Source organism: Bufo bufo, chromosome 4 (genome assembly GCF_905171765.1).
Source record: "Bufo bufo chromosome 4, aBufBuf1.1, whole genome shotgun sequence".
Taxonomy (NCBI): domain Eukaryota; kingdom Metazoa; phylum Chordata; class Amphibia; order Anura; family Bufonidae; genus Bufo; species Bufo bufo.
Genome location: NC_053392.1, coordinates 323,811,087 through 323,838,489, shown reverse-complemented (window position 1 = coordinate 323,838,489; position 27,403 = coordinate 323,811,087). Strand labels below are relative to the sequence as shown.

Genomic DNA, 27,403 nt, shown 5'->3' with positions numbered 1-27,403 from the left:
GCCTGGATAAGTCAAAGCGTTTTAAAGTTATCAGCACTTAAAGTGACACTGGTCAGATTTGCAAAAAATGGCCAAGTCCTTAAGGTGAAATAGGGCTGAGTCCTTAAGGGGTTAAGCATAATGACGTACATGATTATGCATGAAGGTTTTAAAGCAAGGAATTTTAGCTTTCAAATGATAGCTGGGTCATTATTTTGTTTATGCTTCATTGTGTAAAGGGGGGAAAAGTGCAAATGCCGGATTCTCATCTGCGTTGTGAACTCTGACACTGTAATCCGGCAACTGCATCCGGTGTACATGCCGGCCTTCAGCCGGACGAAAAAATGCTACAGGCAACATTTTTTTTTATCGGGTCGAAAGTCGGCTTATATGCCGGAAAGCTGCTGGATTCCCGACGAATTCCATTATAGCTATGTCGGATATGTTGAATTCTAGCTGTCTGTTCTTCCACCGAAACAGACTGCCGGTGTTCACAGCGCAGATGTGAACCCATCCTAACCTTTTACTGGCATCTTTCCTCCTCAGACTTTAGTGGTCTTAGGAGGTGATACAGGTTACATTTAGAAGATGAGCAGGTCCACCTCCAGTCATCCCCTGCACCCGTTCATGGCATTTGTGAACTCTATAGCTCGAATGTTTACTTGGCATCTGGATAATAGAAATCATTGGTCTATTTAACTCCGGTGATAATTTAGTATTTGAATGTAGACATGGGTGGAAGTGAAAGTGACATGTATAAAGATTTATCAAAACAGGTGTAAAGGAAAGCACATTTACTGGCTCATACAACTAGTCGGGCTCCACCTTTCCGTTTTCAGAGATCCTTTGGAAGATATAAGGTAGAATCCAGATTTCCTTCACATCAGTTTTGACATATCTCCTGCCTGTATGTCTTGTACATTTATTTGTGCATTTTAAGTTGTCAGACGCGTTAATGCAAAATTGCCCGTAATTATGCTTTGCTGACATTTTCACAAAGTGCCAGGTGTCTGTCTTCAGAAAATATATGGCTATGGGGGTAGATTATGATATTTATATTTTATCATTCAGGTTTAGTTGTGCTACAATACTTGAAAATTGTCTTAGCAGTGAGAGGGTTAAATGACAAATTCAACTAAAGTGGCAAATTCACTTTCAAGTGCAGTAAAGCACAATCTGTCGTCCCAAGGAGTAAATTTGTGGGGTGCTAACAAGGCTTGAGCGAATTGACCTTAGATCCGAATTCAATTTATTCAAATACTTTGATTTTTATACTGTTTCCGTACAGCATGAAATGTATTGGCTCCGTGGAGCCAAAGTTAATTTCGCCCGAAGTCGCTCTTTCTACTGTATGCATATCTGCATATTGATAAACAATTTCAAATAAGTGGTCTTTGGTACTGGCTGGTACCTCAGTATCAAAGCCCAGTTCAGATTTCTATATTTTTTTTTTAAACTCGTTTTATTGAAAAGTAACAAAAAGGCACGACACTTCCATATTCAGAATCAGTCCATCCCTCGCAGGGGAGGCAACATGTGACATGTTATGCAGTAAAGGGTTAGGGAGCACACAAAGGCATCACATTTTATCATAATGAAACAGATTCACTTCTATTGGCAAGGCAGAATCTCAAAGAGGTCCAGGGACCACAAAGCCGGGCTCTCCCGACACAGAATACATGTGAGTGGGCTGCAAAGACATAGAGGACGAGCACCAATCCCCCCATATCCTATGGAATTTCTCTGGGTGTTTCCTATGAATGTAAACAACATTTTCCATGGCAGCTGTGTGATTAACTAGTGATATCCATTGGTTGACAGTGGGTGCCCCATCTGCCATCCATCTCAAGGCTACAGCCTTCCTAGCCAGAAATAGTGTGGCGTCGAGGAACCTCCTCTGATAGTAGGACCACACCTCCTCATCTAACACCCCTAGAATGCAGATCCTGGGACACATCGGGACAGGAGAGGGGAGTATGATGGACAGTTTCTGCAGTACCTCTTTCCAGAACCTCTGTAAATAAAGACACGACCACATTAAATGCCAGAAGTCAGCGCCAGGGGTATGGCATCTGTGGCACTCGGTGTGCTGGAGTCTACCCATTTTATACAGCCTGGTAGGGGACAGATAGCTTCTGTGTAGTATGAATAGCTGAGTCAATCTGTTGTTGATGGACGGGGAGACCCTAGCTGGCACTTGCAGTGCCTCCTCCCACTCCTCGGCCGTTAGAGATGGTATGTTCAGCCTCCATCTATCCACCACCCCCAGGGGATGAAGAGCAATCCAGGCATTGAGTAAGTGTGTGTATAGTGCCGAAATGACACCCCTGGGGCCCTGGGACCTCAAAACACCAATTAAAGGGTAGTTCGATATCTCGGCGCCTCTGGTTCCAAACTGCGTCGCTAAAGCGTGGCGCAATTGGAGGTATCTGAAAAAGTGGACTCGGGGCAGCTCAAACATCTCCTGCAGTTGCTGGAATGAGCGCAGGGTCCCGTTAACATACAGATCTTTCAACAATGTAATCCCAGACGTCTGCCACACTCTAGAGCCCTCCAAATTCACCAGGTGCGTAAACATAGGATTGTCCCATAGGGGGATTTCGTCAGGTATGTCTTTAAATGAGTGCAGCTTTGCCGCCGCCCACACTTGATTCGCTAGCTTATGCAGTGGCAGAATTTTACCAGGTACAGTCCTGAGGTCCTCCAGTACAGGCCACAGGGTGGACATGTGGAGATGCTCCAGGAGGTAGTACTCAGCCCCAGGAATTGTCCCCGGGGACATCCAAGATACTATGTATTTCAGTTGGCTGGCGAGATAGTACAAGAAGAAGTCGGGCAAGGCGGCCCCCCCCTGTAGCTTAGGGCGCTGCAGTACATTGATGGACAACTTCCTTCTGGCTGTCCCCCAGACAAAGGTGGCAACTGAAGAGTGCAACTTATTGAAGAAGGTTCGGGGTATAGGCATACAGGCATGGGTGAGGAGGTACAATGCCTTGGGGAGCAGTATCATCTTGACTAAGTTGAGTCTCCCCATCACTGATAGGGGCAGTGATTTCCAAGTTTTAATCTTATCTGCGAGCATGGTCTCCAGTGGGGTGATGTTTTTGACTATATAGCCATGTGGGTCCTTAGTTATGACAATGCCTAGATATTTGAAGTGGTCTACCACAGGTAAATTATGTACCCGTGACGGCCAGCTATGGGGCCAAAGGGGCATAATGGCTGACTTTGTCCAGTTTATGTGCAGGCCCGAGAAGACCCCAAATTGTTCAATTATGGTGATGGATCTTTGTAGTGTGGTTTCAGGCTCGGACATAAATAGGAGAAGATCATCAGCATAGAGTCCCACCTTATCCACCCTTTCACCTATTGTCACCCCACGATAGGAGTCATCCTGTCTAATCCTTAAAGCGAGATGCTCAATGGCTACAGCAAACAGCAGAGGCGAGAGGGGACACCCCTGCCTCGTCCCCCTCCGAAGTGGGAAAGACTCAGATTGCACCCCATTTACAAGTATGTTTGCTCTTGGGCTCTGGTATATAATTGCTATCCATTTGATAAACTGCGGGCCAAACCCAAAACTTTTCAGGATCTGCAACAAGAAAGGCCATTCCACAGAGTCAAAGGCTTTAGCTGTGTCTAGGGAAGCTAGCGCCCACTGTTTCTTTTCCAGAGCCCCTATTTGCGCCACTGCCTGAGCCCTTCTTACGTTGTCAGATGTCGTCCTGCCGGGGATGAATCCCGCCTGATCACCATGTATGATGGTGGTGATCACCTTATTCAGCCTGGTAGCCAGGAGACGGGTGAGTATTTTGTAATCTAAGTTCAGCAATGATATGGGTCTATAAGAGCCACATTCTAAGGGATTTTTATCCGGCTTCAAAAGAACCACTATAGTGGCATCATAGAAGGACTCAGGCAAGCGGTGGCAGTCATGGGATGCCCTGTACACATCCAGGAGCCCTGGGCCCAGAATCTCAAGATACTTGCGGTACACCTCTATTGGGATCCCATCAGGCCCTGGAGCTTTCCCGGAGGGTAAGTTCTTAACCGCTAACTGGACCTCCTCAAGGGTGAAGTCAGCATCTAGCATATCCCTTGCCTCGACGCTGAGCAGGGGGTGAGTCACTTCCGCTACATAATCTCCCAATTGTTGACTGTCATAGCCTACTGCTGATGTATATAGGTTTAGGTAGAAATTCCTAAAGCACTCCAGTATACCTTCAGTTGAATCCACCGTGTCCCCCGCGGGATCCTGGAGTCGGAGAACCGGGGGAGACGCGCTGTTATTCCTGACAATTAGCGCCAGCAGCCTTCCCGCCTGATTTCCTGCCTCAAAGGCCTGCTGTTTCTGGAAGAATAACTTCCTCTCACTTTTCTTTTTAATATGCATCATATAAGTTCTGCCTTTTTCCATCCATTCCTGCCTGTTCACTTCTGATGGGTCCATTCTAAAAGCTCCCTCAGCTTCCTTACATCTGTTGTGCAACTCAACTTCCTTTCTCCTGGATTCCCTCTTTATGTACGAAATGGAGGACTTAAGACACCCCCTAAGGTACGCCTTCATGGTCTCCCACAGCAATAAGTCATCTGTATGTTCCCCTTGTACCTCATAGAACATTTCCAGTTGATCCGGAATTCTGTCATAGGGAGTCAGCAGGGACAGCCAGAAGGGGTGCACTCGCATCTTCCCCCCCGCAGCGCCCGACCGCGGCAGTCTGATGTGGGCCAGTACCGGGGAATGATCTGACGGGCCCTGGGGTGCGTGTTCTATGTCCTCTAAGTCATTATACACCATAGCATTCCCCAAGATGTAGTCAATTCTAGACAGAGCACCCCTGGCGGGGGTATAGCAAGAGTACTCTCTTAGTGAGGGGTGTCGGAGTCTCCACATGTCCAGCCATCCAACCTCCGCGATCAATCGAGACAGAGGGGTGTCAGAAGCAGTTGCCGCTTCATCCCCTCGGTCCGAGTGAAACCTGTCCCGCTCCTCCTGCATCACCATGTTAAAGTCCCCCATGCATATCAAGCGTGCTGTGGGGTATTGAGCCACATAGCATAGTACTGTCTGAATGAGGGACATGCTGGCAGGCGGGGGGTTGTATAAGTTAACAATAACATGTGCAATGTTATTAATAAATCCAAAAGCACAAACATACTGTCCCTCCGGGTCAGCTACAGAATGTTTAACCTCCCATTTCACACTCCTATGTATCATGAGGGCAACCCCTCTAGCATGAGAGGTCCCGTATGCTTGAAGAGACCACTGCACCCATGGTTTTAACACTCGCCTTCCCGTCTCTGAGGTCAGATGAGTTTCCTGAAGTCCCAGAATGTGAGGGCCATGCCTCCTGATCTGTGAAAAGACGGATATCCTTTTATCCGGGGCCCCCAGGCCCCTCACATTCCAGGACATCACCGTCAGGGACCCCATAATAACCAGCTTATTGACATATATATCCGATCAAGCAATGTGATACCCATCAGGCGGGCATTATCCCCCCCTCTCCCTCCCATACCCTGAGTCTCCCTTCCCGCATAGCAAAGGTGTGTCCGTGCCTGAAACAGAGAACTTTTTGTTATACTACAAACATAGTTAAACATATACTGAATCTTGTCGTTTATGCTGTGGCATATCGTGGCTGTGTATTCGGGGACCTGCATGTGGTAAGGTGTTAGGTTATGCAGGTAGCCGAAATGTGCCTTCCAGGAGGATAAATGTCCAAGCTGAACTGGGCCAGCAATGACTAGTGAGAAAGAGTCATTGTGATGATAAAGTCTTTCCGGGTGATGTAGCCCAGCCTAAGCACTTTAAATGTGGAAGAGGAGAAAAACAAAAGGAAAAAAACGGAAAAGGAAAGGAGTCTGTACCCGTTCGGGCCACAATAAAGCGCAAGTGAATCTCACGCGCCGGCTGAAGGTGCGGCTAGCGGGTGGCGTGCATGGCGCCGCAACATGTCAGCAGGCCTCTCAGGCTGCCAGTGAGAACTTACTGAATCGCCGTTGTCAGCGCGGTCGTGGGCGCTGTAGGATCCAGTCGTCCGCCTCCTTGGGATCGGTGAAGAAATGCGAGCAATCTCCGTCCACCACTCGGAGACGTGCAGGGTAGGCCATAGAGTATTGAATGTTCAAGTCCCGCAGGCGTCGCTTCACCGCGACGAAAGTAGCCCTTTTCTTTTGTAGGATGGCAGAGAAGTCCGGGAAGAGTGATACACTTGCGTCGTCATGTTTGATGACTCTCTTGTTCCTCGCCTGGCTGAGTATGAGGTCCCGGTCCCTCCAGTTGAGCAGTCGGGCCAGCTGCGGTCGTGGCGGAGCTCCTGGGGGAGGGGGTCTGGCCGGTACCCGGTGGGCCCTCTCAACTGTGTACGCGGCCGAAAATGGGGCCTCAGGGAACTGCTCCCTAAACCAGCGCTCCAGAAATGAGGCCGGGTCCGGGCCTTCCGCCCTCTCCGGCATGCCCAGGATTCTTACATTGTTGCGCCGAGCGCGATTCTCTAAATCGTCGCATTTCTGCTGCCACAGGCCCACCGATCTCTCCACCTCCTGCAGACGGACGTTCATGGGTCTGGTGAGGTCTTCCAAGGCAGAGACCCGATCTTCCGTTTGACGCGCCCGCTCCCGGAGCTGCTGGACATCCTGGCGTAGTAGGCCCAAGTCCACTCTCACCTCCTCTATTTTGCCCGTGAGGGAAGACTGGCAGGCGGTTATCGCCAGGAGGAGCTGATTCGAGACCGCTTTCAAGGTGGGTTCAGGATCAGCAGAGTCCTCGGGTGGCAGTTGCGCAGCAGCTTGACCGCGAGTCACCGCGACGCGCGGGGTAGAGGGCGCCTGGTCGCCATGTTGGGCCTCGTTCCTGGCATACTCTTTCAGCTTGTCTGCCGCCGTTTGAGCCTTGCTAGGACCCATGTCTGTGTTCCTTGGCCTCCTCCGTCTCCTCTGCACTTGCCACTCGGTACTTGGGGCAGTCAGCTTGGCAGGATTACTCAGGATTAAGTATGGGGCACGGAGCGACTCTCAGATGCGTGCGCTCATGTCGGCAGTTAGCCACGCCCCCCAAATATCTACACTTATTGCTCAGATTTCTATTTTAAATTCTTCCAATACGCAGATATGAATACAGTAGGAATTCACCGGAGTCTCAAGTGACTTTGGCCGAGAAGAACTTTGGCTCCACTGAGCCAATACATTTTAATGTTGTTTGGATGCAGCATTTGATGCAGTATTTGAACGAATTGACTTGGGATCTTTGATCCAAAGGTCAATTTGCTGAAGCCTAGCGATAACCTCCCAAAAACATAAACTAAGTAGGGTGTCTTACCATCTGGGGAGCTACTGTTTGGGTTTTCAGTTAAAGAAATTCAGCAATGCCTCCCTTGTTTCCTTTATGTTCATTATGAAACTTCACGCAAGAAGTAAAGGTTTCCTTGTGCATCGTCCGACCTGAAGTTATCTGTTGCCAGCCATTTTAAAACTTTTCAAAAATCGCTGCAAAAAAAAAAAAGTTAGTCATCTCACTGATTTCATGCCACCAAGGTCCTCTGACAGTTTCCACTTCCTCAGCAAAGACTTGTGTCCACTGCAGTCAGTCACTTGCCATAGCCAGTCAACCCTGTGGCACTCCATGCCTGTGCCTCGATTGACCAGGAAACACCAGAACAGCGTTTTAGATTGGTGAGGTGTATATTACTATTTTTATATTTTTTAAAGCATTCTCATCTTTTTCTTTTGTTAAATGGCTGGACAATCATTTCATGATTTGGGGCTCCTAGAACTCTAGGTAGAGGTTTGTCTCTAACTAGGCTTCTGTTATATTCCAGTTTTTCCAGTCCGTTCAGAAAATTGACATGGGATCATGTAGAGATGCGCAGGCGAGGGTTTATCCGTTGATCCCATCTGGTTTGTTTTCCATTACTGGTATCTCACATTGTATTGCTCTTTATGAGGTAAACTGCTAGAAGAACATGCTAGCTAGCACTAAACCTGATTTTTATTTGCGACATTTAATCTTCATCTCTGGCTTGTTAGATTTACAGTTACAGTTGTCCATTTTTTTTATCCAAAAGGTAAAACATTGGACTCAGACAGATTACACCATTTGGGGAATGTCAGAAGGCCATTAGAAGTAAATTTATCTTGACTAAAACTATTAAGAAATCAATTGGATTTGTTATCTCGTTCCCCAAGCTGTAGCTTGGTTGCGTATCTTGTTGCAGCGTCTCCCTATCACTTTTGTCACGTGAATATATATGCCGTTTATCACACGGAAAATAAGGTTAGTGTGATGCTCCTGGACAAAACTGTCTTTAGATTTTTCTTTGGTGAAAAACATACCAGAGAAAGAGCTTAAGTTATCTGAAGAAGATAGAAAAGACCTCTTGCTACTTTACCCTCCTCGTGCCAGGGATACGGAGATCTCCTCAACCACTTGGCACATCACCACGTCATGCTTCTGTAGCCAATATATTCCCATGGACAGAGCTTTTTTCTCCTTTGTTACATCTGTGCTGTTCTTGTGATGCAAAATGAAAAATGAGTTTTGCCGTTGTAAGATAATGAGCTTAGTATTAATTAATCTTCTGCCATGCAAATCTATAGTCCTAATCATACATATTGTGAGGTTATACACGTGTGGTGGACGCGAGGTCACAAGACATGGTTCTTGGCTACCAGGTGAAGGTGGTATGTGTATTTATAATATGTAGGCATTAGCTGCATGTGAGCTTATTGTGTAATCATACATAATTACAAGAACAAATGTAATGAAACTTCCAAAGGCCACTTTTTTTAGACCATCCTTCCTATAGAAGACCACCCCAACAACATTTTCTGATCACTTCCTAGCTGCACCCCCGTTGACACAAATTTCTGCACTTGGATGTAGAGTACTTGTCTCTGTTCATACTGGTCATGGTTTTGCACATTGGATCCGACACAGCATCCGTCAGATCCCATTGACTTAAATGTTACTGTGAAGGAACCCCTGATAAAATGCTGTAGTGAACAGTGCCTGTAAGGTAATCCACAAGGTAATCTAAGAGATGCCTTTATTGATGATTTTTGAGCACATCAGCCCTTTGGGTATGTAACATAGTTTATAAGGCTGAAAAAAGAGATACCTCCATCCAGTTCAGCCTGTGGAGGATTTTGGGCATGCGTTTCACTGCGTATTCTGTGCCGAAAACTAGGGGACAAATCTATCCATTGTTTTCAATGCAATGCCATGGGATACGCACCACAAAATCCTCCGTCTGAACATACCCTTTAGCTGGTTTACACGTTCAGGTTTTTATATGCAGTCCAGCGCAATGGCTCCCATTCTGAAGCGGACTGGGGGAGTGACATGCTGTCTGTGGTCATGTGTACCTCTGCAGCCGTTCACTGACCTCAGTGGTGACTTGTTCCCAGGAGGCACGTGACAACGGAGCTTCAGAAGTCACTTACGACTTGGGGACACATCACCACTGAAGACAGTAAATGGCTGCAGTGGTGCACATGGCCCCAGACAGGACTTCACACTTCTGCAGAGGACTGGAAGGAGCAGGGACAAGAGCTGCAGCGGTGAATAAATGCGATAAGTGACTTTTTTCAGGGCCTTAACAAAAATTATTCTTTGGTTATATCACCTTTTTAGGTATTAAATTGACCTCTAGTTTTTCTCGGTTGTTTCCCGATAACTTCCACCCTCTTCCAAAACGTTTAGAAGATCTTATAAGTTCATGGGATATCCCATTTGTGTCTTGGTTTGGCCGTAGAACTTTGATTAAAAGTGTTCTCATGCCCACTGTTTTATATTATATTCAAGCGTTGCCGATACCAATTCCCAAGGCCTTTTTTAAAAAAATCCAGAGCATCCTCCTGAAATTTTTAATTTTTATTGGGGGGGGGGGGGGGGAGAAAGCTAGGTTACCCTTTAAACAGGTCAAACAACGGACATATAAAGGGGGCATGGGTATACCTGATATATACATATACCACAAAGCAGTGATATGCATGCGCTGTTTGGAATGGCTAAGAACCTATACAAACCGTTTAGACCTTTTAACAGAAGACAACATGGCCAACATTCCTTTGCGCTCTTTGCTGTTTATGGAGGGCTCGCTTGCTAGGAATACACTGAAAACACACAGCTCTATAACTATATATACAATACGTATATGGTCAGAATCTAAATGGCTCGCATCATTATCCCCAAATTATCCGATATTAATGCAAATAAGGGATGCATTTTTCTAAGCTCCTGTCCAGTTTCTAGATACTTTACCGATGAGAGCGAAATCTCTCATATCCCCCATCTTGAGTCTTTGTAGGGAAGACGACATCCCTTTATTCGAAGATCTTCGCACACATCCGTTGCTGTCTAACCTTTCTACGTTTCATCTGGCCTACTTGTTACAACAAATAAAAAAATACTTTAACGGGTCTCCCGATTGCACCAATCCACACTCCCTTTGAAAAACCGGCCTTACAAAAAAAGGAACCAAAAGGTAAAATATTGCAGTTATATGACATCCTACTCTCAAATCAGGGATCAGAGACCCCTCAGTTCATTCAGCAGTGGGTTGAGGATCTGAACATTTATTTATCCCCCTTAGAAGTAAAACAGGCGCTTAGGACGTTTCTTAAGGTGTCCAGGTGCGTCAAGTTGCAAGAGAACAGCTACAAAGTTTTAACAAGATGGTATTACACACCTCAGAGACTTCATCGCATGTTTCCAGAGTGTAGCCCTATGTGTTGGAGATGCAACCTTGAGGTAGGCACGCATGCCCATATCTGGTGGGAATGCACCAAAATAACCTCTTACTGGCAGGAGATTTGTAAGATTATATCTAATTTATCTAGCCTGAAAATACCCGTATGCCCTAAAGTTTGTCTCTTGGGAGTTTTAGGAGAAACTAGAGGCCCCAAATATAATCACTCATTAAGTAACACATTGTTAGCTGCAGCTAGACTTATGATAGCAATAGCATGGAAACAATCTAATCCTCCGTCTATTCAAAACTGGATACTTAAATGCGATCAGCTCTTCAGCTTAGAACAGATAGCACACTGGGATGCTCGCACCCCTGTGAGGTTTGAAAATATTTGGAACCCTTAGAAGTCTTTTTGGAATTTCTCGGGAGTGTGAATTCTCAACGCAAAGGGGAACATATGGAGAAAGAGAGTCTCCACTTGCGCATTTGACCCTCATTTACTGTACTTATTTACATTGCCTGCTTCCGGATGGAATTGTGTTAAGACATACCGTGTTACACCTGCCTCAATGGTAATCCGTTACATATCAAGCTTTCCTTCCCCTCCCCCCCCCTCCTTATCCATTTTATTTTTAAGTTATGTCTTTGTCGTCTTCCCATTTTTATCATTTTATTCCCTTCTACAGTTTTTTCTTTAGTTGGTTGTTATTTGGTCTATATAGATCTCTAATGGAAGTATCTTCGCCTTATTGTCAAGATAGGAGAAAGAGATATTTTTGTAATTTTATCTCAAATGATTATGATTATGTCCTTCTTCTACAATTGGAAAAAAAAACACTAGGGTAATGTACGTTCAGGATATATGTTTACTTCCAAAATGTTGTAACATTGTCGACCTTTATGTTAAGATTCTGTGTTAAAAACTAATAAAAACAATTTTAAAACAAACAAAAATTATTCTTTGGGGCTGGGCAACCCATTTAAGGAGCCTGGTGCCCTTTGGCTTTGCCTGAAGTTAGGGGCGAAAAGTACACGTTGGGTTTTTAAGAGACCAGGAGCAGACACACTTGCATGAGATCCATGGACGGAGCATCAAAATGCAGAGGAGAGTGCTGTGGTGGTGGAGAGCCATTGGATAGATGAGCTGGTGAATCATTTCAAATAGATAGTACAGAATCTATACCTGCTAGCTGGAAGCAGGGATATTATTTGTGTTAATGATGATGTTAAATTTAGTAGTATCTTTTTTTTTTTTTTTTGCTTACTTTTTTTTATTTTATAAATAAATTGAATTATATGTTCTCTGCCACCATCCACTGCTCTACAAACCTGCAGCTGTATAAAAACAGTCTCGTCATGATGTTAAATTATCCACATTGACTTTACATACAATGTAACTGAAGGATGATCTGTTAGTAGTTTGTGGGTTAAATATAAAAATGTAACAAACAAACACAATAAAATAGGTCCGTTCAGCTATACAGAGATCCAGGCTTCTTCTCACCTTTTAGGCCTTGCTCTTATGAGTAAATTTGTCTCTAATCTTGTTTTAATGGCTTTATGCTGTGCCTTGTTCAGCATTTGCTTATTTGTCCATTTCATTTACGTCAATGCCCAGTCCAGTAAATATTTTTAGTTGCTTTTCAGCCACTTTTAAGAAATAGTAACAGCATAAAACAATATGCATCTAATTCAACTGCCCATCACATAAGAGATTCATAATTGGAATGCTTTTAGGTTCAGTGCATTCATGAAAACAGCAAATACCTCATCCGATTGACTGTAGTGCTGGAGGTTCTGTCTGTTCTCCATATAATTGGGCATATTTATTTCATAATTGGCTGTGTTGGAGGTCTCAGAGTGGAGCTGACAAGTAATTTACCTGTTTAATGTAAATGCAGGTAGAGCGGAGGATGAGTGCTGCTCACCTACATCTCTCACTTTCAATAATTTCCGGACAATAGCAGCTCCCTTTGCAAAGGTTTATTTGTACATGTACATTTTTTATCTTCATTTTATATTGTTGGTGTGCTGATTTAAAAAAATAAATAAATGGACAAATGCTGTGAAGGTAGCGATTTTGAAGAGTGGGCTGAATCATCATGGTGTATTGTGACAAGCCCAGATTGTGTTCTACGATTTGTTTCATTTTACGTTTACCCATTTTTTTGCTTTATAAGACGCACTCCAGGTTTAGACCACAGAAAATAAGAAAAAAATGTTTCTAGGTCTTCTTTGAAGGTATTGTGGTTTACTGGTGTTTTACTGAAGTGGAAGGGTCAAGGTCAGTAATTTTAGGGTGTAGTGTGGAGGGGGGGGAGGTAGTTTTTGTCAGCTCCTACTGTGCCCCTACTGTGTCATCTGCTGACCATTGTAACACCCAGCAGTAGTGCATGTGGTCACCTCATTAAAGAGGACCTTTCACTAGAATAGAAAATCTAAACTAAGCATACAGACATGGAGAGCGGCGCCCAGGGATCTCCCTGCACTTACTATTATCCCTAGGCGCCGCTCCGCTCTCCCGATATAGCCTCCGGTATCTTCATATGTTCGGCTCCACCCAGTTGAGCCTGCCGGCGTCTCCTTCTCCCATGCTATAGCGCTGGCCAATCGCAGCGCTCAGCTCATAGCCTGAGAGTTTTTTTTTCTCTCAGGCTATTAGCTGAGCGCTGCGATTGGCCAGCGCTACAGCATGGGAGAAAGAGATGCCGGCAGGCTCCACCCAGCTACCGGATCCTATACCGGGAGAAAAGAGCGGCGCCCAGGGATAATAGTAAGTGCAGGGAGATCCCTGGGCGCTGCTCTCCATGTCTGTATGCTTAGTTTAGATTTTCTATTCTAGTGAAAGGTCCTCTTTAAATGTACCTAGTTTTGTTGCATACATACAGCTCTGCTACACCCATACAGTTCTGTTACATACATATAGTTCTGCTACACACATACAGCTTTGCTACACACATACAGTTCTGTTATGTACATACAGCTCTGCTACACATGTATAGCTCTGTTAGCTCTGTTTCATTTCCCTGCACTAATGCCGGCTGTATAGGTATCCTGCTCTGGCTCCCCATTGATGACATCAAAAAAAGTCCTTAAGCTGTACTTGGAGTTTTCATTTCCTTTCAGTACAGCTGTGGGACCTTCCTCCTGCAGCTGATCATACAGATCAGTGTCCGTTGGAAACAAGAGGTGCGTGCAGATGCACAGCTTTCTCATTGATCAGGCAAAGCACTGTATAGACGACCTGCAGGATATGAGAGAAGCAGTCAGAAGGTCGTCCCATGCTGGATCTCCCTGACTGCTGTTTATAAGACGCAGGCACTTTTTAGCAAGTGCGTCTTATAAAGCGAAAAATATGGTAATGCACATAATAAAGTTGTCATCCTCCAGATAAAAATTTCTTTGGAAAAGGCAGAATGGGTTGAAAGAAGAAATAAAGCAATGCTCACTTCCCTGATTCTCTGTCCTGACTCTTCTGGATCCCTCACTGTCCTATATTTCCCTGGTCCCTCTCGACACACACACACACACACAATGAGCTCTCAGTCAATCATTGGCCACACTAGTGGCCGGCTTCAGCTAGTGATTTGCTGAGAGGTAATTTCCTCTGTGTTGAGAGGGACCAAGAAGCAGAGACCAGCAGGGGACTTGGAAAGCATCAGAATGGAAGTGGTGAAGGATCGGAGAGGTATCCCCTGCTTTATTTCTTTTTTATGCGTTCTGCTGTCCAATACATTTATGGACAACTCTTCTAAAGGGGTTGTCCAGGATTTTTTCTTTGACACCATAGACAATCTTCATGCTTCTAATTAGTGCATAAATCCTGTGCTTATTAAGTCTTTCTTACACTGCTGAAGATTTGTTACAGTTTACAGCATCAGAGTAGGTAATAGCTGCAGTCTGACTTCATGGAGAGCAGAGAGATGTGTGCCGCTGCGGTGTTTAGCACATAAAGGACTTCAAAAATTAGATATACTCTAACCTACGGTAACCCTAAGCTATTCATAAAACCAGTTTAGAATAGGTTTTCATCCTCTGAATATAATAATGGAATTGGTCATGTCGTGAGGTAGACTGCGAAGCTGCTTTAAGTGACCCAATTGCGTGTTTCAATGTGCAACCTGGGAAGCAGGGACTTTCTGTTCAAATCTGAAAACTAGACAAGGAATTAATCTAATGAATTCATCTTTCCTATGTAGATAGATGGAGAACTTCAATTCCTGTCTTTCAAAGTGTTGAAATGACCAATTTGTTATAAATGAGCAATGTAACAAAGATTGAAAAGAACAAGACGGTACAAGAAAGTTCGGATGCATGTACTTTCTAATTTCTCAACAATATGTAGACACTATGTAGAAATTTGTAATGGTGAGCTAATGACTTAGACCATAAGGAGAAATTCTATATTGGAATATTGTCCACTGTATTGACCCTTTCTGCAAACTGCATTGATGGGAGTTTTTTGGGGAGGGGTGCATTGGGTTATTTTTAGGGATCAGCGATAGACTTCGGATGGTACACTCGATTCGCTAAAAAGTTTGTTGTAATACTGTACAGAGTTCCCGCTCCGTATAGTATTAGAATACAGTATTAGAATGTATTGGCTCAGATGAGCCAAAGCGAGACTTTGTGTAATAACTTTGGGAATTAATTATTACTGTAAAAAACCTTGTAACCGAACTCTGGTTTGGTTTCGAGTGGTACCTTGGAACCGAACCTGATTTATCACCAGTGGAATTGGACTCTGTTCTGTTCTGTAAAATAAAGATGCAGTGAGTGATTAGTCTGCTGTGAGCAGCAGGGCCGGGGCTGTTATGGGTAGGGGGATCGGTCTATGGCACTGCTATGGGGAGGGGGGATCTGTGCACTGTTATGCCCATAACAGTGCACATATCCCCCCCCTCCATAACAGCGCCACCCACAGATCCCCCTCTCCATAACAGCGCCACCCACAGATCCCCCTCTCCATAACAGCGCCACCCACAGATCCCCCTCTCCATAACAGCGCCACCCACAGATCCCCCTCTCCAAAACAGAGCCACCCACAGATCCCCCTCTCCATATCAGAGCCACCCACAGATCCCCCTCTCCATAACAGCGCCACCCACAGATCCCCCTCTCCATAACAGCGCCACCCACAGATCCCCCTCTCCATAACAGCGCCACCCACAGATCCCCCTCTCCAAAACAGAGCCACCCACAGATCCCCCTCTCCATATCAGAGCCACCCACAGATCCCCCTCTCCATAACAGCGCCACCCACAGATCCCCCTCTCCATAACAGAGCCACCCACAGATCCCCCTCTCCATATATAATATGATTTATTAAATTCATGAAAAATAATTATTAATAAAATCATTAAAAAAAAAGTATTTTAAAAGTATTTGGGCAAAAAGGCAGTTTCGGTTTTCGGTCAAGGGCATCCTGAATTTTCGGTTTCGGACCAGAATTTTAATTTCGGTGCACCCCTAATAAATATATATTATATAAATCTGGCGGGCCATGCTAAGCACTGCCCCCTTTCCGCACATAATTTGCGACTTTTTCACGCCACTACTGTTACATTAATTCTTTCAAAAATGCCCCTAATACATTATGCTACTACTTTGCCTAGGCCATGTGACGTCGGGTTCATCAGTCACATGGCCTAGGCGCGGCCCAGCCCCATTGAAGTGAATGAGGCTGATCTGTGATACCACACACAGCTGCTATACAATGTACAACACTGTGCTTGGTGAACTGAGCGAAGGCTGCGGCACTCCTGTGAGCATCAGTGTGTTTTCTAAGGCCTCTTTCACACTTGCGTTGTCCGGATCCGGCGTGTACTCCACTTGCCGGAATTACACGCCGGATCCGGAAAAACGCAAGTGTACTGAAAGCATTTGAAGACGGAACCGTCTTCCAAATGCGTTCAGTGTTACTATGGCACCCAGGACGCTATTAAAGTCCTGGTTGCCATAGTAGGAGCGGGGAGCGGGGGAGCGGTATACTTACAGTCCGTGCGGCTCCCGGGGCGCTCCAGAATGACGTCAGAGCGCCCCATGCGCATGGATGACGTGATCCATGTGATCACATGATCCATGCGCTTGGGGCGCCCTGACGTCACTCTGGAGCGCCCGGGGAGCCGCACGGACGGTAAGTACACTGCTCCCCCGCTCCCCGCTACACTTTACCATGGCTGCCAGGACTTTAGCGTCCCGGCAGCCATGGTAACCACTCTGAAAAAGCTAAATGTCGGCTCCGGCAATGCGCCGAAACGACGTTTAGCTTAAGGCCGGATCCGGATCAATGCCTTTCAATGGGCATTAATTCCGGATCCGGCCTTGCGGCAAGTGTTCCGGATTTTTGGCCGGAGCAAAAAGCGCACTGAACAAGAACGCAAGTGTGAAAGAGCCCTAAAACAGCTGTTTGGCAGGGGTCCCGCGTGTTAAACTCCCACTGATCAGATACTGAAGACCTATCCAGAGAATAAGTCATCAATAAAAAAAAAAATTGGGAAAACCTCTTTAAGAATTTCTTAAAAAAGATTTTTGTGAAAAAGTTTCATTATTCCAATGAACTAGTAAATTGCCATTATGTTCCCAGTGTAAACGCTTATATGTCATTATACAAGGCCGGTAGGACGTTTATATTGATGTGGATGAGTGATTTGTCCATAACAATATCTCTTTACCTGACAAAAATCAAGGGATGAATTAAAGAGGTTGTCCAACCTTGGAGCACCACACAACCCCTGGGGTACTTTCCTGTTCCTATGAACGTAAAAAAACTTAAAAACACTCACCTGTCCAGGGCACTTCTCCATTTCCACTTTCAGTACTCCCAGGACCAAGAGCTTGTGATGTGGCCACAGCAGTCACGAGACTAAGTCCGTTCCTGATCAGAAGGGCTTACTTAGGTCGATATCCGAAACACAACCCCTATAGCATAAGCCCTCCTCCACCAAACTTTACAGTTAACACAGTGCAGTCAGGCAGGTAAAGTTCTCTTGGCATCCACAAACACCAGACTTATCTATCACATTGCCAGATAGAGAAACATGGTCCGTCACTCAATAGTAGACCTTTTCACTTCCCCAGAGTTCAGTAGCAGTGTATAAGGCTTGCGTTCAACTGCTCGGCCATAAGTCAGCTGACTGCAATGGCAACTTTTAAGCACAATGCGCCTCAGTACTCAGGGACTCTGCTCTGTTAACATGGTCTGCCATTTCAAGGCTGGTTTGCTGTGCTTCGTAAACACTTCCATATTGCAATAATGCCACTCACAGTTGATTGTGAAATTACTTCCCTCCTAGAATTTCCACAAATTGACTTTTACAATGGTGGCATTACTAGACTACTTTGCTGGAATTTAGTGAACTCTGTAGAGCAGGGGTGGCCAACGCGTGGCTCTTGAGCCGCATGCGGCTCTTTGCTTCTTCAAGTGCGACTCTAGCTGTGGAGCCAAGAAGCAGTCAGGCCGGCTCACTCTCCACCCCATGCTCAGATCTCTTTTCCTGATCGGGCATTGATGCTTTTTTGCAGCTCCAGCTCACTCTCCACTACGTCCTGATGCACACAGTGTGAGAACGTAGTACGTGGAGACACGCACTATGACCTGACGTTGTGCTCATCAGGTCACAGTGGAGAGCGTGTCAGACCTGCAGAGTAGCAGGAGCCCAGTAACTGTAGAACTGAGCATGGGGGTCTGATTTAAGCATGGGAGGTTCTGATCTGAGCATGGGGGGTCTGATCTGAGCATGGGGGGTCAGGTCTGAGAAGGGGGGGGAGATCTGAGCACAGTCTGACACTGGGAGTCTGATTTTTGATCTGAGCTTTGGGGGTCTTATTTTGGGGGTCTGATTTGGAGGTCTGATGAGGTTTGGGGATCTTATTTTTGGACAGATGAGGATTGGGGATCTGATTTAGGAGTCTGATCTGAGGTCTGATGAAAAATATATTTTTTTCATTTTTTTCTCTGATAATGAAAAATAAGAAAAAAATATATTTTGATGAAAAATATTTTTTTCTCTTATTTTTCTTTTTTTAAAACCTAGGTGCATCTTAAAGTGCGAAAAATACGGTGACGTGTGTAAATGTATAGCTTATGGCTCCTGGTAGTCATAAGTTGTTGTTTTTTTGTGTCTGTAAGGTTGGCCACCCCTGCTCTAGAGTGATCCATACTTTCACAAACATGTTAATAAAGCCATCAGCAGTGACCTTGTGTGTCTGAGTCTTTGGATGGATGCCTACAGCAGCTCTCCCCACCTCCTCTCCACAGAATTCTATGGGAAATATGTTACCTGATCTCTCAGTAAGCTGATAGTCCATCTCATCTCAAGATAGATTTTACCTCTTAATTTGGGGTGAATGATAAGTTCAAGAGGCAGCTAGAGCAGAAGCATCTGATAAGTGTAGAAAGAGACATGTTTGCTAATGAGATCTATTACAAAGTTTTTCTTATATTCGGTTATATTATTTATTTTAAGTTTGTTGTAGGTTTTCAGTGACATGTAACCTACTAATCCCTTTGTGTTTTGGTATGCATGCTCCTGAATATTTATTACAGCTAATTGGCGAAGCTATATTGTGAAATGACTATTTCTGGTATTACGGTACTTAGAATTAGAGTATTAATTTAGTTTATATGCATATCATGATTAACAACTTTCATAGAATTAAGATTTTCTGGAATTTATTAATTCCATGTAGATTTTAGTTAATCTCATGGATTCAAATGGTGGCGATAAGGTGGAGTTTTAAAAACAGTGTGTTATATAGTTAGAGTTGAATATATATTAAAATTTTTATGTTATAATACTTTTTAGTGCTGTCTTTGTGTTTTCCTGTACAACATCAAACTGAAAAGAATAAGAGGGAGATATGTATTTTTGTCTATAATTGAAGACAGTGGCTAATGTGTGCAACTGGATTTGTGTATTTTGAGATGCATACATGTGCACCGTCATGCATCAATATAAAAATAAAGCGGACAACCCCTTTAAAAACATCCCCAATTCTCAGTTTATCAGTACCACCATCAACTCTCCTGTGTTAAGGGTGCTTTACACTGCATGATAGTCAGGCAGATTATCACTAGAAAGTGTTTGTACGGATGCTCGTTAGTGGTGTGCTGCCGAAATGCTCGTTCATCGGTTAATAGGGTCGTTGGTGTGGTCACCTAAAGCCTAATTTGCAGGCAGCAGATCATGTTGTCTAAACAGCACTCTGCCGCCGGCAAACAATGCATCTGTACGGGGATGAGCAATGGCTTGCTTCCAGGGTTTATGGCCACCACTGCAGCGCGGATACAAGGTGGCCGAGAGTGGATGGCACTTTTTTCCTATAGTATGCTAGATTGCAGTGGTGGCCTCAAACCATGGAAACGAGCAGTGTATAATGAGATTGAAAAATCCAGCAAAGGAGGCAATATGGACAGTCACAATACATTAGTAAGTGCCTTGTATTAACTTTGTCTTCATGATGCTTAAGTGAGACAACTCCTTTATGTGTTGACTATGCATTCCTGTGTATGCAGACCACAAATATCACCAATCTAATGGTTCTTGACCTCTAGATCGCTATTATCACGGATCTGCATATAAATAAAGGCACGAATGGCACAGAATGTGTCTTCCTGGCATTCTCTACTCTTAAGGGCTCATTCACATGGCCGTAGTGTTTTGCAGATCTGCAAAACATGGATGCTGGCCCATGTGCGTTCCGCATTTTGCAGACCACACATGGCCAGCACTATGATAGAAAATGCCTATTCTTGGCCAAAATTGCGGACAAGAATAGGATATGCTCTATCTTTTTTGCTGGGCATGGAATTACAGATGCGGACAGGACAAGGTGTGCTGTCCGCATCTTTTTCGGCCCCATTAAAACGAATGGGTCTGCACCTGTTCAGCAAAATTGCGAAATGGATGAAGAATCATTCATATGGTCGTCTGAATGAGCCCTAACACTAGGATAACTGTGACATTTTTTTTGACTATGCAAATAATTCTGTAAAATATGAAATTTGTGGGTTCCGTTGTTTTCAAAATTGTTTAATATATTTTACCTTTTTTGCAGCTATTTGAATTACTTGGACCTGAAGGTATTTCAGTCATAGAAGTTCTCCTGCAACAGAGGCAGAAAATCGTGGCTAAATCCATTAATTGGCAAAATGAGAACGGGCAGTATAATTTGCAAGGTAGGAAAGATATAGAAATGTGTGCAAAGGACCTGTAACCTCGCCTGCCGTGTCTGTCTTGCTCACTACTTGCATTCACCATGTAATAAAGATTATCGGCATTCACCCCGTTTGTAGTCAGTTGCACGCCTGCAGGAGAGCGACAAATCTGAGAGGCCAGCGCATCGCAGTTCTGTGCCATGGGAAAACGCCTTTGTTTTTCTGCTGCTGCCCTGCCTTTATTATCAGGAATTCTGCATTTATGAATGCAATATATGGAGAGATGGTATTTGCATAGCCATGGATTCAATTTGATAATGTACAAGAATAAGCTCACCAAAGGAACGCATTAGCACACTGCATCAAATAAAAAAAAAAAATGGATCCACATTTCCACTGCATGTGTTTCAGTCTTTGTATTTGGCAAGGAGCCGTGTGAGGTTCACTTAGTTTTACTATGGCCAGATGATCAATCAGATGTGCTTTGTGAGCGCCTTTCTCTAATCGCTGCGTTGTAATGGATGAAGACTGCTTTGCATTTGGATTACAGTTAAGAAAGCCTGTTTCCTTCTGCCAGCTCGTGTCAACAATCAATCTGAAGCTATCAGGCCTACAGTATATCATGTCTTCTTGATTTCCCATTAGGATGCCTTTCTACCTATTGCCGTCAGTTACCCTTTGTCTTAATAAAGCTGTCGTCTTTCAGTTTTACCCTTCAGGTAGAGATTCACTACCTCCTTTGCACTAATTTGATTGTACATCCTCTTCTTCCTTCTGCCATTCTTCGGATTCCTCTTCAGTCTGTCTTATTTTATTTTGTTCTTGGCCTCTCTAGTTCTTGTCATGTTTCTTTCACTGCCCTAGACCTTTATTCATATTGCTGGTGAAAGGTGAGTTGTTTGTATTGCTTCGTAGCGTATTTTCGCTAGCCCCGTCCAGCCTGTAATTATCAATAAGAAATGCTACAGTTTAATTGATGCCGCAGCCAGAGAAGGTTGTGCAACTCTGACCTGCAAATTGGATTGAAACTTTTCTCTTGCTCTCATATTTGTTCGCCTTTGACTCTACTCTTTGACTTCTGCTTGTCTGTGAACTACATTGTACCTCTGCTTATTGTGTTGCTCCTGGTATTCTTCTTACAGAAGCACGGGCTGTATGAGGCAGTGTTCGGTGCTTTCATCCCCCCTGATGTTGCACCTCGTAGCTTCCTCCGCATTCTCCCTGCTCTGCGCCCAATCAAAGGTCATCTTCGCTGATCTTACTGTGTCGTTTTTTTGTTTTGTTTTTTTTCTCTCAGAAGCAGTAAGTTCCGCAACACAGTAATGAAATGGTGCCAGTTGGAGAAATATCTCCATCCACGTAGAAATAAAAATCCACTGCAGATAAAATGTATTCCTGTCTTAGCATGATGAAAACTGTAAAACTGGCATAGAAATCTGCACCGAAACCCGCAAGGATGCACGCATGGTTTACATGTGGATTTAGTTGTTCGTTTTTATGCAGATTTCGTAGACTTGATTCATTGACTTGCAAGAAACTGAATCTGCAATGAAATCCAGACAATAATCCAGAAATCGCTAAAAACATTATTAAATATATCACAAAATATATAATTGCTTTCCAGATCTTAACCCCCTATTTGCTTTTCAGTATATGCTCATGTGTCGAGCTCTTTCACCTTTGTTTGCATGAGTCCTGAGGTCTAATGCTGGATTTACATTCTTCAGCCAGCCACTAACTATCGGGAGGGAAGCGTTCCTTCCCGGCAACTGGATGCTTGTTCAGTGCTGCGATCACCTCCCCAGAATGAGGACGAGTCATGGCTACTGCGATCGCTCATCCTCATAGAGCTGCATTGTTTCTGGGCAGCAGAGTGCCAATTAGACAGCACAATCTGCTGCCCAGAAACGATGATTTACTTCTCTGCACCAGATGGAGCTCATTTGCTTCCCTTCCAAAAATTCCAGAGGAGCATGTACAGTATGGCAGTTAAGTCTCCTCACACCTATTCAGGCACTGTCTCCCCAAGGAGAGATGGTACCCCTAAATCCCGACTTAAGCCTCTCACCCAGTTAAGCCAGTACTCTCTACTCTGCACTGATGAGGGGCAATCACACCGAAACAGCTGTCTGCAGATGAGGTGCTGGCTTACTTATTATCCGAGTCATGTCTCAAGGCCTATTTAAAGGTTCGAACACTGACTTAGGGCTTATGCCCACAACCATATGCAAAGAAAAACTGTACAGACACGGAAAGAAAATACGTTCATGTGCATGAGCCCTTATAGGATAGCTGCCTTCTATCTGGTGGCATTAGAGGCAGAGCTTGTTAAGAGCTCATTTGCATCTTTCTTACAAGATGGATGAGCATTTTGCTCATTCATCGGGTGATCTTTAGACAAGCAGATTATCAGGTACGAGCACTCATAGGAACCGTCGTCCCCGATAATCCGCCCAACAATCAGACACACGTCAGTGTTCCGCTCAATGTTTGGCCAGTGATTGTAGCCAAAACCAGGTGCGGGTCGTATCCTTCCATTATACCTTCTGTCTGTGGATGCTTCACTCCTGGTTTTGGCTAACAGTTGCAGAGAAGATTTACCCAACGCTGACTATGTGAATAATTTACCCCAGTCCAAAATGTAAAAAGTATATTCTATTTTTTATAATTTTTTTAAGTTAAATAAGATTACCATTTAGAGTAATTTTGCTGCTCTTGCAGACCTGGTCATCCAACTTCCCTAGTCGTGAATGGCAAATCTTCCTAGCTATGAAGTCGCAGGTTAATATCAGATGTAGCAGTGCATAATGGGCAGATTCAGAAGGCTAGCTGCCAGCCAGTGTCAGATCCGTAATAGTGACCATATTTTTTCACTCAGCTTTTTCCTCATTAAGGAGTGTATTTTGTTTTTTTATTATTTATAGAATACCGCAAAAGAAATGCCCCGGATAGTGCAAAACCCAATTACGGGTGTCAAGTCACTGTCCATTCTGAACAGGAAAAGCAGCTCATGAAGCAGTATCGACGAGAAGAAAAGCGCATTGCCAGACGAGAAAAACGTGTAGGCGAGGATGGGGAGATTTCTGGTGAAGGACTAATAGGCTTTGATCCGAAGGAACTGCGGATGCAAAGGTAATAAATGCCAAGAGCTGAGAAATGTTTCAGCTGTAATTGGTACTTTAATGTTTCCTAATCATTTATTTTCTTTAAGTTCAGCTTTTGGAGATTACACGATTTCAACTTCAGGTCACGTCTTAGCACAAGTATAGAATTTTTTTTTTCCCTCTATGAAAACCTAATTTTCTAGGATAAGGAAGCAGTGATCTGCTTAATTAGAATCTGCTTGGTCGCTTTCATGCGGTTTAGAAATGCAGATTAAGGAGGTAAGCTATCTTCCTTAGGTGCTCTGTACACACCACTAGTTTAAGATTTATGAAGTCTGTACTAAATGCATTGAAACTATCTGTTTTTCCTCTGGAGATTAATGGTTGCTATTTTCTATGTTGTCATCTTGAAATATAGGGAAAAAAGGGAAAGCAAATAAGGCGTTGCATTGCTGCAGTGATGGGAAAAAAAAAACTAGCCTTGTTGGCGTTTTAAATATTGAACCCATAAAAGGTGTGATCTCTACATTGTTATCTGGCTCAGAGTGGGGACAGCAGCACTGTAAATAAGAGCGTCTCTGCGGTTATTGAGTTGCCGCTGCCTACAAATTATGCCTATAATTTGCTGCAATAGTGATTGGGAGAGCGGTTTCAGACTCTCTCGCTGACCTCTTTGTTTTGAAGCAGGTGAATTGCTAAATTGACTGTGACATTGACACCACACTACTGCATAAACTTCCACCTGTGCTTTATCTTGTTAGGGTCACCCCAGAGACTTCATTCTAGGGAGCCCTATGCAGAAATATAGCTCTGCCTTAATATCATTCACAATTTTATAGGGTTTCTGTCAGCTGAAAAATGGGTATTAAGCTGGCTGACATTAGCGATGTGCTAACATAACTATATTAGTGCCATCTCACTGCCTGACGCATTGAACCTGCTCCTAGAGGCTCCGTTTGCCCACCTCTTTTCACGCCCTTCTTCTCTTGATTGACAGGGCCAGGGCAGCGCTGCTCTCCTCCTGCCGGCCGTATCCGCAGTGTAAATCTCGCGCCGTTCAGTATTCAGCACAGGCGCAGTGAGGGAAGGACGCTCGGCGGCTGCTGGCTTCCTCACTGTGCCTGCCCCGAATACTGAACGGGGCGAGATTTACACTGCAGACATGGCTGGCGGTAGGAGAGCAGCGCTGGCCTGGCCCCGTCAATCAAGAGAAGAAGGGCGTGAAAAGAGGTGGGCAAACAGAGCTACTAGGAGCAGGTTCAATGCCCCTCCCCCCTGCTCCTAGAGGCTGATTAGCATATTATAAAAGTTAGTTTTTCTCAATAAAGGCTTTAGGCAGTGAGATGGCACTAATATAGTTATGTTAGTACATCGCTAATGTCAGCCAGCTTAATACCCATTTTTCAGGTGACAGAAACCCTTTAAGTCTCATTGTGAATCCTAGAGCTTGGCAGCAATGTAGCTAAAAATGGTCACATACTATAGGCCTTTGTAGCTCAGATTTTTTTTCTACCTATTCAGATGTACTCTGAGTGGCATTGTAACTCACTACAGAGAATTCAGTTTTAGTCTTATGTACCACCATCAATATTGTGTGTGCTTTGCAGTTGCTAGAAAATCTTTTTATTTTTTTTTGGGAAGGGGGGGGGCTTTTTTTTCTAATACTTATTTTCAAGCCTTCGTCTAACTCGCCACTGTCCTAAAATTAGCCTCTTATTCTTTCTTTTTATATATATATATATATATATATACAATTTGTTTAGATTCCTTTGTACGTGTTTGAATATTCTCACAGTACAGCAATCGTTCGCCTTAATTAAAATAACTTTATTCCTTTATTCCTTTTTTTTCCTACAGAGAGCATGCCCTTATAAATGCCCGGAATGTTCCAGTTCTGGGTAGGGAAAGAGACTACGGTGAAAGAGTTGTGTATCCGCATGTTTATGACTCCTATGCTGAAGCCTTGAAAGCGTCTGCATTTGTTGGTGGAGCAAAGGTATTTTTACAGCGGTCTTATTTTATTGCTTCATAGTAAACAAAATATATTTGGCTAATAATTTAATATGTTCACTGTTTTAGCTGCTTCTGCCAGAAGGTATTCAAAGAGAAAACAACAAAATGTATGAAGAAGTTAAGATCCCTGCGACTGAACCAATGCCTATTGGTTTGGAGGAGAAACCAATCTACATCAAAGACTTGGATGAGGTTTGCATGGTTATTTGCATCATCTGTGTCTTCATAGTATCTTATTTGTATGGGCAATAATACTACCACATTCTGAGATAATAGAGGGGGCGGTTCCCCTATTCAGACTCTTCCTTTGGAGGACCCAGCTTGTTCATACATTGCTGGGGGATTAATACAGGGTATAAAGATATCCCTGCACTTTGCAAGGGTCTTATTTAACGAAAAGACAATAAGCAAACATAACCCCTTAAGGCTACTTTCACACTGGCGTTTCTGGGTCCGCTTGTGAGAGCCGTTTCAGGGCTCTCACAAGCGGCCCAAAACGGATCAGTTCAGCCCCAATGCATTCTGAATGAATAAGGATCCGCTCATAATGCATTCCTTTGGCTCCGTTCCGCCTCCATTCGGCTCTGGAGGCGGACACCAAAATGCTGCTTGCAGCGTTTTGCTGTCCGCCTGACGACGCGGAGCCAAACTGGGACGGATCCGTTTTCACTGACACAATATGGTGCAATTGAAAACTGATCCGTTCCCCATTGACTTTCAATGTAAGTCAGGACGGATCCGTTTTGACTTGGACTTTTTTTTTTTAACCCCTTTAGGAAACAGCCATATTTCACCTTAAGGACCAGGCCATTTTTTGCACATCTGACCAGTGTCACTTTAAGTGGTGATAACTTTAAAACACTTTGACTTATCCAGACCATTCTGAGATAGTTTTTTCGTCACATATTGTACTTCATGACACTGGTAAAACAAAGTCAAAAAAATTCATTTTTATTTATAAAAAAATACCAAATTTTCCAAAAATTTGTAAAAAATTGCAAATTTCCAAGTTTCAATTTCCCTACTTCTATACTGCATAGTAATACCTACAAAAATAGTTATTACTTTACATTCCCCATATGTCTACTTCATGTTTGGATCAATTTGGGAATGATATTTTATTTTTGGGGATGTTAAAAGGCTTAGAAGTTTAGAAGCAAATCTTGAAATTTTTCTGAAATTTTCAAAAACCCACTTTTTAGGGACGAGTTCAGGTCTGAAGTCACTTTGTGAGGCTTACATAATAGAAACCACCCAAAAATGACCCCATTCTAGAAACTAAACCCCTCAAGGTATTCAAAACTGATTTTACAAACTTTGTTAACCCTTTAGGTGTTCCACAAGAGTTAATGGCAAATGGTGATAAAATTTCAGAATTTAGATTTTTTTGGCAAATTTTCCATTTTAATCCATTTTTTCCAGTAACAAAGCAAGGGTTAACAGCCAAACAAAAT

General features: G+C 43.9%; 1 protein-coding gene across 1 annotated transcript in view; it reads left to right on the top strand.

Moving 5' to 3' along the window:
- ASCC3 (activating signal cointegrator 1 complex subunit 3) overlaps window positions 1-27,403 on the top strand; it is a 742,201-nt gene that overhangs the window by 109,018 nt on the left and 605,780 nt on the right. Inside the window, exons 5-8 of the mRNA XM_040428803.1 lie at window positions 20,733-20,853; window positions 23,757-23,964; window positions 25,794-25,932; window positions 26,016-26,141. Of these exons, the coding sequence (XP_040284737.1) occupies window positions 20,733-20,853; window positions 23,757-23,964; window positions 25,794-25,932; window positions 26,016-26,141 (594 nt within the window). The remainder of the gene's footprint in view (window positions 1-20,732; window positions 20,854-23,756; window positions 23,965-25,793; window positions 25,933-26,015; window positions 26,142-27,403) is intronic.